Below are 11,136 nucleotides of genomic sequence, written 5' to 3'. Positions count from 1 at the left end.
GAGTGAGAGGGAGGGAAGAAAGGGCTCCCCAGCTGAAAGGGATAGACTTGTGGTTTGTGAGGCGAAGACAGGAAATGGGAGACATAGGAAGTTTCTCAGCCAACAGCAGGAAGTTGTATCTGCATACAAAAACTCCTGACACCATGATAACTACACAGAAAATGTGTATGTGTTGAAGATCCCACGGCTGCCTACTTGGCCTGAGTAATTCTGTAAAAATGGCCTATAATGTTTGTACCCAAATGTCTGTTTTGAAGAAGAACTTGACGGAAGATTTATTTATTTGTTAATTATGCATTAGATCAGTTCTAGTCCTACTTTGAAAATAATTTCCTGGGATGTGCACAAGCTCTCCTCTTGCACTGGAGAGTATAAAGGCTCCAGCCTAGTCTTCCTTGGCAGTTGGGTTCACAATTTTCCCGAGGAAGAGCAAGCCATCGGTGTTTTTGTCAATAATCATCATCAGGAAGGGCCTGTTGAAGGTGATGCGAGGAGGAGGAGGAAATGGTAGGCTCATTGGCATTATTCGCATCAGAGTCACTGCAGCAGCCTCTGTGCCATTCTCTCTCACATCCACAGTGGCCTTGTGAATTGCCTGCAAGGAAAACAGATTATAATCCAGGCAGAGAAGAGAGAGAAGCAGCTGGGGGAAAATTTGTTTGCTTCAACACTGTGAAAAGGTAGTTCTTAAATTATGAATATAGAACTGGTGCAAAAAAATACCAGTGTCCAGCCTTTCCAAGACAAGCAAAGTTTGCTCTGAATTCAGGAAAAGTTTTCTTCAACAGTCAGAGTCAAACATGCCTGCTTGCAGGGACATAGAACAACAGAGCAACATAGAGGATATTTTTTATTCTGTTGTTTCTCAGAGTAAGATTTTGTCTTTAATACTGAACATGAAAGAAAAAAAAATGTTCCTTTTGTATCAATTTCTCTCTGCAAAAACAAAATGACAAGCTTTATAGTGTCTTTCTTTAGTACAGTCTATGGATAAGATTTTTCAGGGCTTTTTGTGGTGGGTATAGCAAATTTGTGTTTAGGAATTCACATGAGCTATTTCATTGGTTTTGGACAGCCTTCTGTTTTCTTCTTTCATTGTCTGAAACACATCTAAAATTTCCTCTCAAGAGTCTCTGCTTACCCTTCACCAATTTACTAGGCTTTCCAGGCATCAGTCCATATCTACAATCCAGGTGTTTGCACATGACATAGGGAGGAATGTGAGGAATCACAAAAATTCTATGATGGAAGGACCTCTAGAGGCCATTGAATACCACCCACCCCCCTGCACTGTGTCACCTCTGACACCAGAGGAGGTTACTCAGGATCTAATCCAGTCAGGATCTGAGTATTTCCAAGGATGGAAATCAGAATATCCCATTTTCGATCTTTTGTGTGTTGCCCCTTGATGTATCACAGTTCACCTGCAAGAAGAGTCTGTGTCCATCTTGTCTGCATCTTTCTAATAAATATCTGTAGCTAATAAATATCAATGGTAAGAACCCCTCTGCACCCAACTAGCAACTCCAGCTCTGCCAGCCTCTCCTAATTCATCCAGTGCTCCAGGCACACAGCTCACCCTCCACTGGACTCTTCTCCAGGGTGTCCACATGGCCCTTGCATTAGGGAGCCCCAAACCACAGGTAGTCTCACAAGTGGAGAATAGAGGGAAGGCTCACCTTCCTCATGACAAAAGGCATGTGTCCTTGGGACTCTAGAGAAGTCATTTTGTTTATCTGTGTACTCATTTCTTGTTTGTGAAATGGGGCCATCCCTGTTCCACAAGTCTGTTTAAATTCTGAAGTGCTCAGACAATGTAATAATGAAAGGTATACATAGTATAAGAATGACTATTTCCAGACTTATGATTCTTGTCATGCATTACTTCTTTAACACCAGCTTTTTTTGAAATTATTCCTGCTATGCTTTCCAGTTGTTTTCTTCTTCAGAGACTTTCAGCTAAGTTTGTAGGATCACTGTGCAGCAAAAAATTTGATATTAGACTGTAGGAAAAACAACCATTTAATGCCTAACTTTTTCCTTCCTTTATTAAGCAATGACAAAATTTTAGGGGTAGGATCAGCCTATTTGGAGGCTTAAACCTGCACAGAAACAAGGCAGAAAAATCTCTTGATTACCATCACTGCTTGCATACTTACTTCGGAAACCTTCAGAAGATGATTTTTTGCCACTCCAGAGAGATCAGCCCGATTACTGAACACCTCTGTCACACCCATTTTCTCTAACAGGCTCTTAACATCAAAGGAGCTGGAGACAGAGAATCTTGGAAGGTCCAAGTAGATCTCACTTTTAAAAAATAAATAAAAATGTGAGTTTGTTATTGCAAGATCCCTTGAAGCAAATCTGTTTCAGGTGTATACCCACCCCAAATACCCATGGAGCTAAGGCTTGGCTTTCTAAGACAGTGAAAAATCTCATGTTAGAGAAGCAGAAACTGAGGTACCTGTGTCATCAGCCACAGTCTGATCCATGGTGCAGGGGTAGAGTGATGGTTTATGAAAGTGACTGATGGAAAGTATAATCCAGACTGGAACAAAAGAAATTGTATTTTCTTTTTTAGTGGATACCTCTTACTGAAGGCAGGTTCCTGAGGGCAATCTACCCATGTGCAGGATCCTGACAACTGGGAGCTGTGACTGGGGGAGCTGAGAGGGTTCTCCTTTGGTAGGAAATCACATGATAGCTTGTCTGAGTGTAAGAAGCTGAGTAGTGCTGGTTCCTCAGAGCTGTACTAAGTAACTCATCTAAGCTTTACCTTTCCTGGATGAGTAGTTTTGGCCCATTCAATATTTAAACAAAGCCCCAATTGAAATATTACCTTTTTTTAAATGATCTCAACCACTCAGACACTGTTTCTTTTAGCAGAGCATCTTCCACCTCTTTCATTGCCCCTTCATCAGGCAGAACAAAAAATGAAGTAACATTTCCTTTGTATGGGATTTCTACTACCCAGCAAGACAACTTCTCATCCCTGTGAACATTAAAGTAGTCCTCTTCATACATCATTTTGACCTTAACAGAATTTTTGGCATCCAAAAAGAAGTCACTATCTCTCGTGCTGGATTCGTCGAAAGGTCTTTCCCAGGCACCTTTGAAAAAAAAGAACGAATACAGAATTGAAAACAAAGTGACTAATAAAGGCATGTCACATTTAATTGATGCTTAAAATGATATGCTTTTCCAGCAACAAGCCTGTCTCAATTTAAGGTTGTTTGTTCCCTGGCCATGGAAAGAAGCTTGACCTTCTTTCAATGATTTTAGTAAAGATCACATAAGAAAAGTATAGATTGAGGCTTGCAGTGGAAAACAGATGAGCCTTGGCTGTTCAGATAGTGGTAAATCTTTCACAGACTCCAACTATACAAGCTTCAGGCTTACTCCTTTCATGCACGTGTCATCTGTGTTTGACCATGTCCTGCACAGTAAAAAACCTGTATACCTTTCAACAAATGATCATAAGTTCTGAATAGCTTTAGCTCTGAACCTGGTTTAAAATTTATATGACATCGATCAGTACTTCTGCTGGTTCTTTTATTTTTCCATTCTTTTCTAAATTTTTCATATAGAAAATGATTTTTCATACCTGTCTTTTAAATATTTTCCTGTATAATTTAAAAATAAAAAGATGTGCTTTGAATTAGATGATAGGATGTGTTCACAATGTGAAAAAGTTTTATTTCTTAGAAACAGAGCTTATCTGTATAGCTGCTACCCATGTCTGTCACTCACCTTTAAAGTAAATGTAGTTAATGAGCACCATCACAGTTTCTGGATCAATACTCTTGACTAAATCAACAATTTTGCCATGTGTTTTGGTTTCCACATACTTATTGATTTCCTTTATAGCCTCTGGAGGATTCTGGAAGTTGCTAGAAATGGCTTCAGCAAAATAAAAGTTTGTGACGCGATCCAAAAAGTTTTGAAGCAATTCCACTTTTTTATCTACGAACAGGGTATTGCCCATGTTCAGTTGGGCTTCTCGGTGAGGGTCATTCAGCATCTGGAGGATGTGCTGAAATCCCTCATGAATCTCCTGCTCCTCCATCTGTGTCAGGTTGAAGGCAAGGCCTTTGTGCAGATCTCTGAGTGTGCTTGATCTGGCTCCCAGGCTGAGCATTGCAAAGGCAGTGGAGATACTCAAAGGAGAGAAGAAAATGTTCTTGTCGCCCAGCTCACCTCTGATCTGCTTGTAAAGCTTAAATGCAAAGTCAGCATTGCTGGGAGCTAGCTTGACATGAGGCAAGTTTTCAACATCAGCCTGGGACTTTTCTTCTGGGGAGGGATGTATTTGTTCCTGCTGTTGACCCTGGACTTGAAGTCCAAGAAACAACAAACACAAATACAATGCAGATTTCATTGTCCTGGATAGTTCTGTTAGGAAAGAACAGAGCAACTTTCAGATCTAGAGAAGTCTTTCTTTACTGGATAAAAAGATTTTGTATTCTACATACTGATTTTCAGATGCCAGTTGTTAGAACTACTATTCTTTTTAGAAATACTCTTCCTCTTGGCTTCTGGACAGACTATTTCTAGTCACTTATCTTAGTTTGTGACCAAGGAGCAAAGGAAATAAGACAATAATGTGGTATTGCCAGGGAAGAATCAGCGTTTCTGAAGCATTATGTGTGAAATAGTTTTTTTGCTTCTGAGCAGCCTGGCCTCAAAGCATGCCTAAGTGACTTGGGGTACATGGCTGAATTCATGTATTGGCACCCATCTATCTGCTAAGGACTTGGCAGAGGGACCAGCTTCTGCTGATACGTTTCTGTGGTGCCCATGGTCTTGTTATGACTTTGGTTTTCAAGCATTGCAGAGATAGTCTGTTATAGCAGTTTATAAAATCCACCTAAATGCTCAGCCCTTAAACTGTTCTTGTATTTCTGCCTCTTATATAACAGCTCTGACCCAAGACCTTTAAAATGGAGGCTAAATCAAGAAAGTTTATTGACACTCTCTATTGCACATAAAGTTGCAAAGCTCAAGACACAAGAGCTTAAGAAAAGCTACTGTGTAATCTGGCTTGCTGTTTATATTTAATTGGACAACCTTTTATTTTCCTTCAACTGACATAAGCAAATTCTACATAACCCCACCGTCTCTCTTCTGTCCTTTGGGAGAGAATCCTGCAACATATATGGAGAAGAATGCTCTCCATATACATAGCGTGTCAAGACATGCACAACTGGCACCAACACCAGTCTTTTATTAAAAACTTTTCATGCCTTCTTTCAATGAACTTCTCTCTGACTCCTTTCCTCATAGGTAGTTCCACAAGCACTGACTCCTTCTCTCCTCTCTGCAAGTTCCCTTCTTCCTTGTGCATGACTGGCTAACCCCAACCTGGCCACCTAACCCTATCTGTCCCTCACAGCATCTTCCTACCTTGTCTGTCCCTTGCATGGCTGCATGTCCCTCACCTCCTCAGAGCACAGCCAGCAGACTCAATCCAAGCTGCAGCAGACTCCATCCCAAATTGCAGCAGATGCTCAAGCTCCAACTCACTCTCAATAGCTGACCCACTCTTTTATAATGATTTACCAAAACATGGGTATTGGTATAAAACTAATACTCAACTGTGATGGACAAAAGACTTTCTAACAGTTTAAAGTTAGAAACTGTGTGTTTATTCAGTGCTGGGCAGAAGCATGAGGTAACCCACTAATAGGCACTGCAAAATTACAGGTGGTCGCAGAGTCTATTTATTGCCAAAAGCTTAAAACCAATACATATTAACAATACCAGCCCCTCCCATCCCTGCTTCCTATGGTAATTAGCTCGAATGGCTATTTAGCATGCATCTTAAATCAAGTCTGGGGTCATTTTTGTTGGGAGGGGTCTTAAATCAGGAAGTAAGGCAAGACTTTCTCGCCCTGAACTCTTGTCCTTTACTGTCAAGACAATACAAATGGCTACTGGGGATAGTCCAGTTTTTCAAAGAATGGGTTTCTGGTTGCATTGTCCATGGTTCTTTGGGTCTGCTTACTAGTTTTGTCTTTTCCCATTGTAAGCACAGCTGAGCAAACATAAGATGACAGGCAATCAATTATTTAAGTTTCAGATAACTATCTCAAGCCTAGTTTTCCTTCTAACTGCTAACTTTAAATTATTTTCAGCAAGGCTGATCTATTAATTTGCTTTTTAAATAATTCTAGTAAATAACTAACTTTTAATTAAAATCCTAATTTTTCTGAGATTAGTGTTTGAATAACCCCCATCCTCATTGGGCAGGCAAGGCTGTCTCCACTCCTCAGTGATCAGTACAGCTGTAATTCATTAGGAAATATTGCCTTCTGCACTATCCTTACAAACTGTTCTCCTACACTTACAAAACATTATTCTACACATGTAGTGCCTCATCTAAATTATCTCTTTATTCCTCTGGAGCAGAGGCAAGGTTTTCAACTTGGTATTGATATTTGGGTATTCATTTTGGAGCTCATGTCCCTGTCATTCTGTCACTGCTGGGACCTGAATCACTGAATCAATTCTGCTTCAAACATTCAGAACATGCTTCCAGAAGCTAAAATAATTCCCAATTACTGTACAAAAAAAAAAAATAAAAATCTCACCATTAAATAGCAGGGATCACACACAGCATACGTTCAAAGACTTCTAAGAAAGCATAACATGGTACTTACTGTGCTGGACTTTTCTTTCACAGTGCTTCTTCTTCCTTCTTATTAATTTGGTTTCTAGTATTAAGTCAATATCCACTGGTAAAGATTAAACAGGACAAATAAGAGTTATTTGCAAAGCAAAGATTGAGTAAACTATATTTTCCTGGATATCAAATATTTAAAGTTTCCTATCAGACAGCCAGAATGATGCCAGCACCTAGGTCTCTTAAGAAAGAGAAAGACCAGGCAAACTAAACTGTAAGTAAAAGATCTTTAGCAATAACTGTGGTAAATGAGTTCCTGAAAACAGAACACGAGAAGAACTAGAAAGCTAAGAAAAGGCCAAAACCAGGATACCTTAATGCAATGATGCCAGTTAATTGAGCACCCAAGGCAGCAGCAAGTTTGTTCAGGTGCAGCTCCACCCTGCCCTAAATGACATTATTTGATGGGCTCAGAACACTGGTTAGAAGGACCTTTTGTTTGAAAAACAAAGCACAGCATGCCTTGAAAAATAAGCAAAATAAAAATAAAACCAAATGGAAGAATGAAATAGGCAAACTTTTCCACAGCAAAATGGTAACTGGGGAGGAGATGGAAGATCTTAACCCCTTGTGCTATCTATGCATAGGATAAACATGAATTACATACATATCATATGTAGCTCACACTGGGATTCTTCTCAGAGGAAGCTGAAACAGTCACAATTTAGCAATTTAGAAGGTTATTTAAGGATGAGGTGCATGGCACTTATCCTAATTAGCAGTGACTAATTATTTCCATTGCATGTACATGATTTTGCCCCAGGTAAATTTACAATTTATCTACACGTAGGAATTAACGATCACTGTTGTTGCTATGTAACTACTCTCTCTTACAAGACAGGATGGTCAGAATATATTCCTACAGAGAGATTTTTTTTTCATGCTATGTGCCAGTACTCAGAAATTTTATTGAAGTATTATGTAAAATGACCAAGTCTCAGGAGTAGTAAGTATGCTATTGTTTAAGTCTAGCAAAGACGAGATATTTTTCTCAAGCCTAGGCCTGCCTACATAGGTAGCATTAATCTTTCAGCCCAGTCCTAATACTTGGCTAACCATCTGAAGGATGCCACTGTTTCTTGAGAAGAATTTCTGCGAACAACAAAGCTGCTGCAGTGATTCCTCTCCTTTCTCCCAGGAGATGCAGCAGCACTCAGCGTGTCGGGGGAGAGTGGAAAGTTACTTCTGTCCCTGCTCACATCTCCCAGGCACCAGAACCCCTGATCCTGGCCCAAGTGTCTTCCTAGACAAGGTGAAGACCAGCAGTTATAGCAGACCCACAAATGATCATGTTCAAAGAATTAGCTTCCCAGCAATTCCAGAGTGACCAGCATGGTTCATGAATCCACCAGTCACGCCCAGTTCTTTGAAAATCTCCCTTAGGTCATAGATGCCTGAAACAGAGACTCTTGGATAATACATGCTGCTTCTGTTAAAGGCAATGGAAAATTAAGGTGTCACCACACATAGGTATCACCTTCATGTCAGCCAGGCAGCAAGTCTGTGAAAACAGAGGGGGAGGAAAGCAGTTTGTTATTTCACTGCGCATTCCTGTTGTTAAAAATGGCTGTGTCCCCAGACCATGAGGAAATGCAAGGCCAAACAAAAAATTTTGTGTAGTTTTGCAAAAGGAGAGGCATCCAGGGGAATTGCACAGAAGAGAGTGTGGAGTTCCTGGATGCTTTGAGATAAGTAGTGGCTGGGTCAGAGGGACTCTATCTCCAGGAACCAATGGAGTCATATAAAAGACTGACAAACATCCTTTTCCCATTGTCCTGATAATGGTCTACATGGAAGGAATTAAGGAATAATGTCATTATCTCTCTCCCTACTCTGACACTGACTCTGCTCAGTTATGCAATGTGTCTTGGCTCCTCCTGATAGGAGCAGTTCTATCGCATACCATTGATTTATTTCAGTTGCTGCTTGGTCATATGATTATTGTATGCTGGCTTTGAAAGTTGAGGGCTTTCCAGAGCAAAGGTTTTCTGACTGTAAAAACAAAAGATCAGCAAGATGAATGTGTACATTGCATGATAAATCCTCATGCAGCCATTTCTTGTTTCCCTATAAAGATCTATCATTCAAGGTATGTACCTAAGTTCATCTAAATCGACTTCCTGGCTTACGTAACTCCATTAAAATCAGGAGATTGGTATCATTGCAAAACCAGTGAAAGTAGAATAAAAATCAACTTCTTTCAGTATTTTCTCTTTTTCTGTAAAGGTCATCCCAAATGCATTCTTCATGTCTTACACATATTTCATCTTTTTCTCCTCAAATAATGAAAATGCTTTAGGCTCATATTTCAAAAATCAGCATGGCTAACAGAAAGATAAAAAAAAGTTGAAAGCTAAGCAAAAGTCTCTGACAGAACTGGGAATAGAAACTTGACCTTTCCTACAGTAATTTCACGAATACAAGCCGCACCAATTTGACTAAGATTTTGCTCCTAAACCGGAAATGCGGCTAATAATCAGGAGCGGCTAATACAACCTCAGAAGTGCCTGCCAGAGTGCTGAGCCGAGCAGCTGCAAAGTCGGCATTTTGCGATTGTTACAAATCGCTACTTTGTTGCACCGCAGGTGGAGCCTGGCTCCCTGTAGGCAGCGCGGGGGGCGGGGAGAGAGGCGGGAGAGCTCTCTTTCCTCCTCTGCCACAGCCCAGGGGAGAGACGGGGGGGGGGCCCGGCGCCGCCATTGCTGCGGCCCGGGGAGGAGAGGGGGGACCTGGGCCGCCCCTACCGCGGCCCGGGGAGGAGAGGGGGGACCCGGGCCGCCCCTACCGCGGCCCGGGGAGGAGAGGGGGGACCCGGGCTGCCCCTACCGCGGCCCGGGGAGGAGAGGGGGGACCCGGGCCGCCCCTACCGCGGCCCGGGGAGGGGGGGGGAAGCCCGCGCCGCCATTGCTGCGGCCCGGGGAGTGGGGGGGAAGCGCGCGCCGCCATTGCCGTGGCCCGGGGAGGGGGGGGGAAGCCGGCGCCACCATTGCTGCGGCTCGGGGAGCCGACGGGAGCCCCACGGAAGCCATTGCTGTGGCCCGGGGAGCCGACGGGGTGCTTTGTCCCCGCCCGCCGCTGCCGCGGCAGGAGCGGGGAAACGCCGTCCCTGCCCGCCGCCGGCGCCAAGGGCGCGGGAAAGCTCCGTCCCCGCCCGCCGCCGCTGCCGTAGGAGCGGGGGAAGCTCCGTCCCTGCCTCCCACCGTGGGGCAGCGCCGACCCGGGGTGACCGAGCCCAGGGGCAGCGGCGGCCGGCCCCGAGCGGCAGCACCGGGCTGGGCCATCTGGCCCTGTCAGCGGCCCCTAGCGGGCCGAGCCTGCACAGCCTTAGCTCAGCCAGTAAACCCCGCCCTCCCGCGGTTCTGTTACTAATTGCACGCAGGTCCTCGCTGCGAACGACAAAGCGGCTTATATTCGGGTGCGGCTTATCTATGGACAAAAACCGAAATGTTTGCCAAGACCCAGAGATGCGGCTTATAATCAGTGCGGCTTGTATTCGTGAATTTACTGTACTTTGTTTTCAGCTTCTTTCACCAATGCAATAGGAATCTTTGAATTGAATTTTCATATAAACTTACAGTCTGTTAGAAGAACGCTGTATAAACAGAACCAAATACTCTATTTATTCCTTCTGTGTTATATCTCAGAAGAAAATAAAGTCCTTTTATTATCAGGTGTGATTCCTTTTCTCATAACACACATTTTACCTCAGGTGATTATTTCATCAGTGTTCAGAAAATAGTATTTTATATTTTCTACTTAGCTTGTACTTCATCTCCTAGTGTTGAATGAAGAGGTGTTTCCAAGAGCATACAAGCATTTAAGGCCTGATGTGGATTCCATTGGAGTCAATCTGCCAGCATTGTAATGTTCAATATGCGTAATCTGTCACTGACAGCTCATTTCAGATTTTCCTGATATATTTTCCATTAAGTTCCCAGCTGAAGATAGTAGAGTTATAAACATACCTGACACTACCAAAGCTTTTCAAAACTAGTTGTTGGAAGTTTCATAAAAAACACTTAAATAAAACAGGTGTGAAAATAAGCAATAGTAGGTAGAACTCAAGGCCAAAATTTTCCTTTCAAAATATATCTTGGCTTGGATTTATTTTTCCAAAAGATGCATCAGATTCAAGTAGTTAAGACTACAGACCAAAATCCTGAATTAATGACAATGGTACAAGAACTTAGAGATGGCATGTGTAACTCCCAGAATTAGAATAAATGACAGAAAATGAAAATTGTTGCATCCTCCTGAGTGCCAGTGAGCTTAAAAACCATCCCTTCCAGCACCTGAGCCTGGCTGGAGGCTCCAGAGACCAGGGAGAGCAGAACAAAAGCAGTAGAGAAGCTGTCTAGGAAGAAAACACTCTTTCAAGGTTCTCAGGCAGTCAGTTGCCTGTAAAACTGTAAGGAAGAGTGCATGTTTTTGAGAACTATCCATTGGCAGCAACC

The 11,136-nt window shown here is 42.6% G+C and overlaps 1 protein-coding gene across 1 annotated transcript; it reads right to left on the bottom strand.

Moving 5' to 3' along the window:
• Positions 1-255: 255 nt before the first annotated feature.
• LOC116998388 (alpha-1-antitrypsin-like) lies at positions 256-6,973 on the bottom strand. The gene is made up of 5 exons (XM_033063986.1): positions 6,660-6,973; positions 3,751-4,392; positions 2,840-3,110; positions 2,160-2,307; positions 256-595 (listed from the first exon to the last, which is right to left on the bottom strand). Exons 2-5 carry the CDS (start codon positions 4,376-4,378, stop codon positions 386-388), a joined length of 1,257 nt encoding a protein of 418 aa, XP_032919877.1. The 5' UTR covers positions 4,379-4,392; positions 6,660-6,973; the 3' UTR covers positions 256-385.
• Positions 6,974-11,136: the final 4,163 nt, after the last annotated feature.

Source organism: Catharus ustulatus, chromosome 6 (assembly GCF_009819885.2).
Source record: "Catharus ustulatus isolate bCatUst1 chromosome 6, bCatUst1.pri.v2, whole genome shotgun sequence".
Classification (NCBI taxonomy): Eukaryota; Metazoa; Chordata; class Aves; order Passeriformes; family Turdidae; genus Catharus; species Catharus ustulatus.
This window is presented reverse-complemented; position numbering and strand designations above follow the sequence as displayed.

Coding starts and splice junctions, on each gene's coding strand:
- LOC116998388 (XM_033063986.1), bottom strand. CDS start 4,378: ATGAAATCTGCATTGTATTTGTGTTTGTTGTTTCTTGGACTTCAAGTC. Junction 2,308..2,839: donor TTGAGATCATTTAAAAAAAG/GTAATATTTCAA, acceptor ATTTTTTAAAAG/TGAGATCTACTTGGACCTTC. Junction 596..2,159: donor ATCTTCTGAAGGTTTCCGAA/GTAAGTATGCAA, acceptor TTTTCCTTGCAG/GCAATTCACAAGGCCACTGT.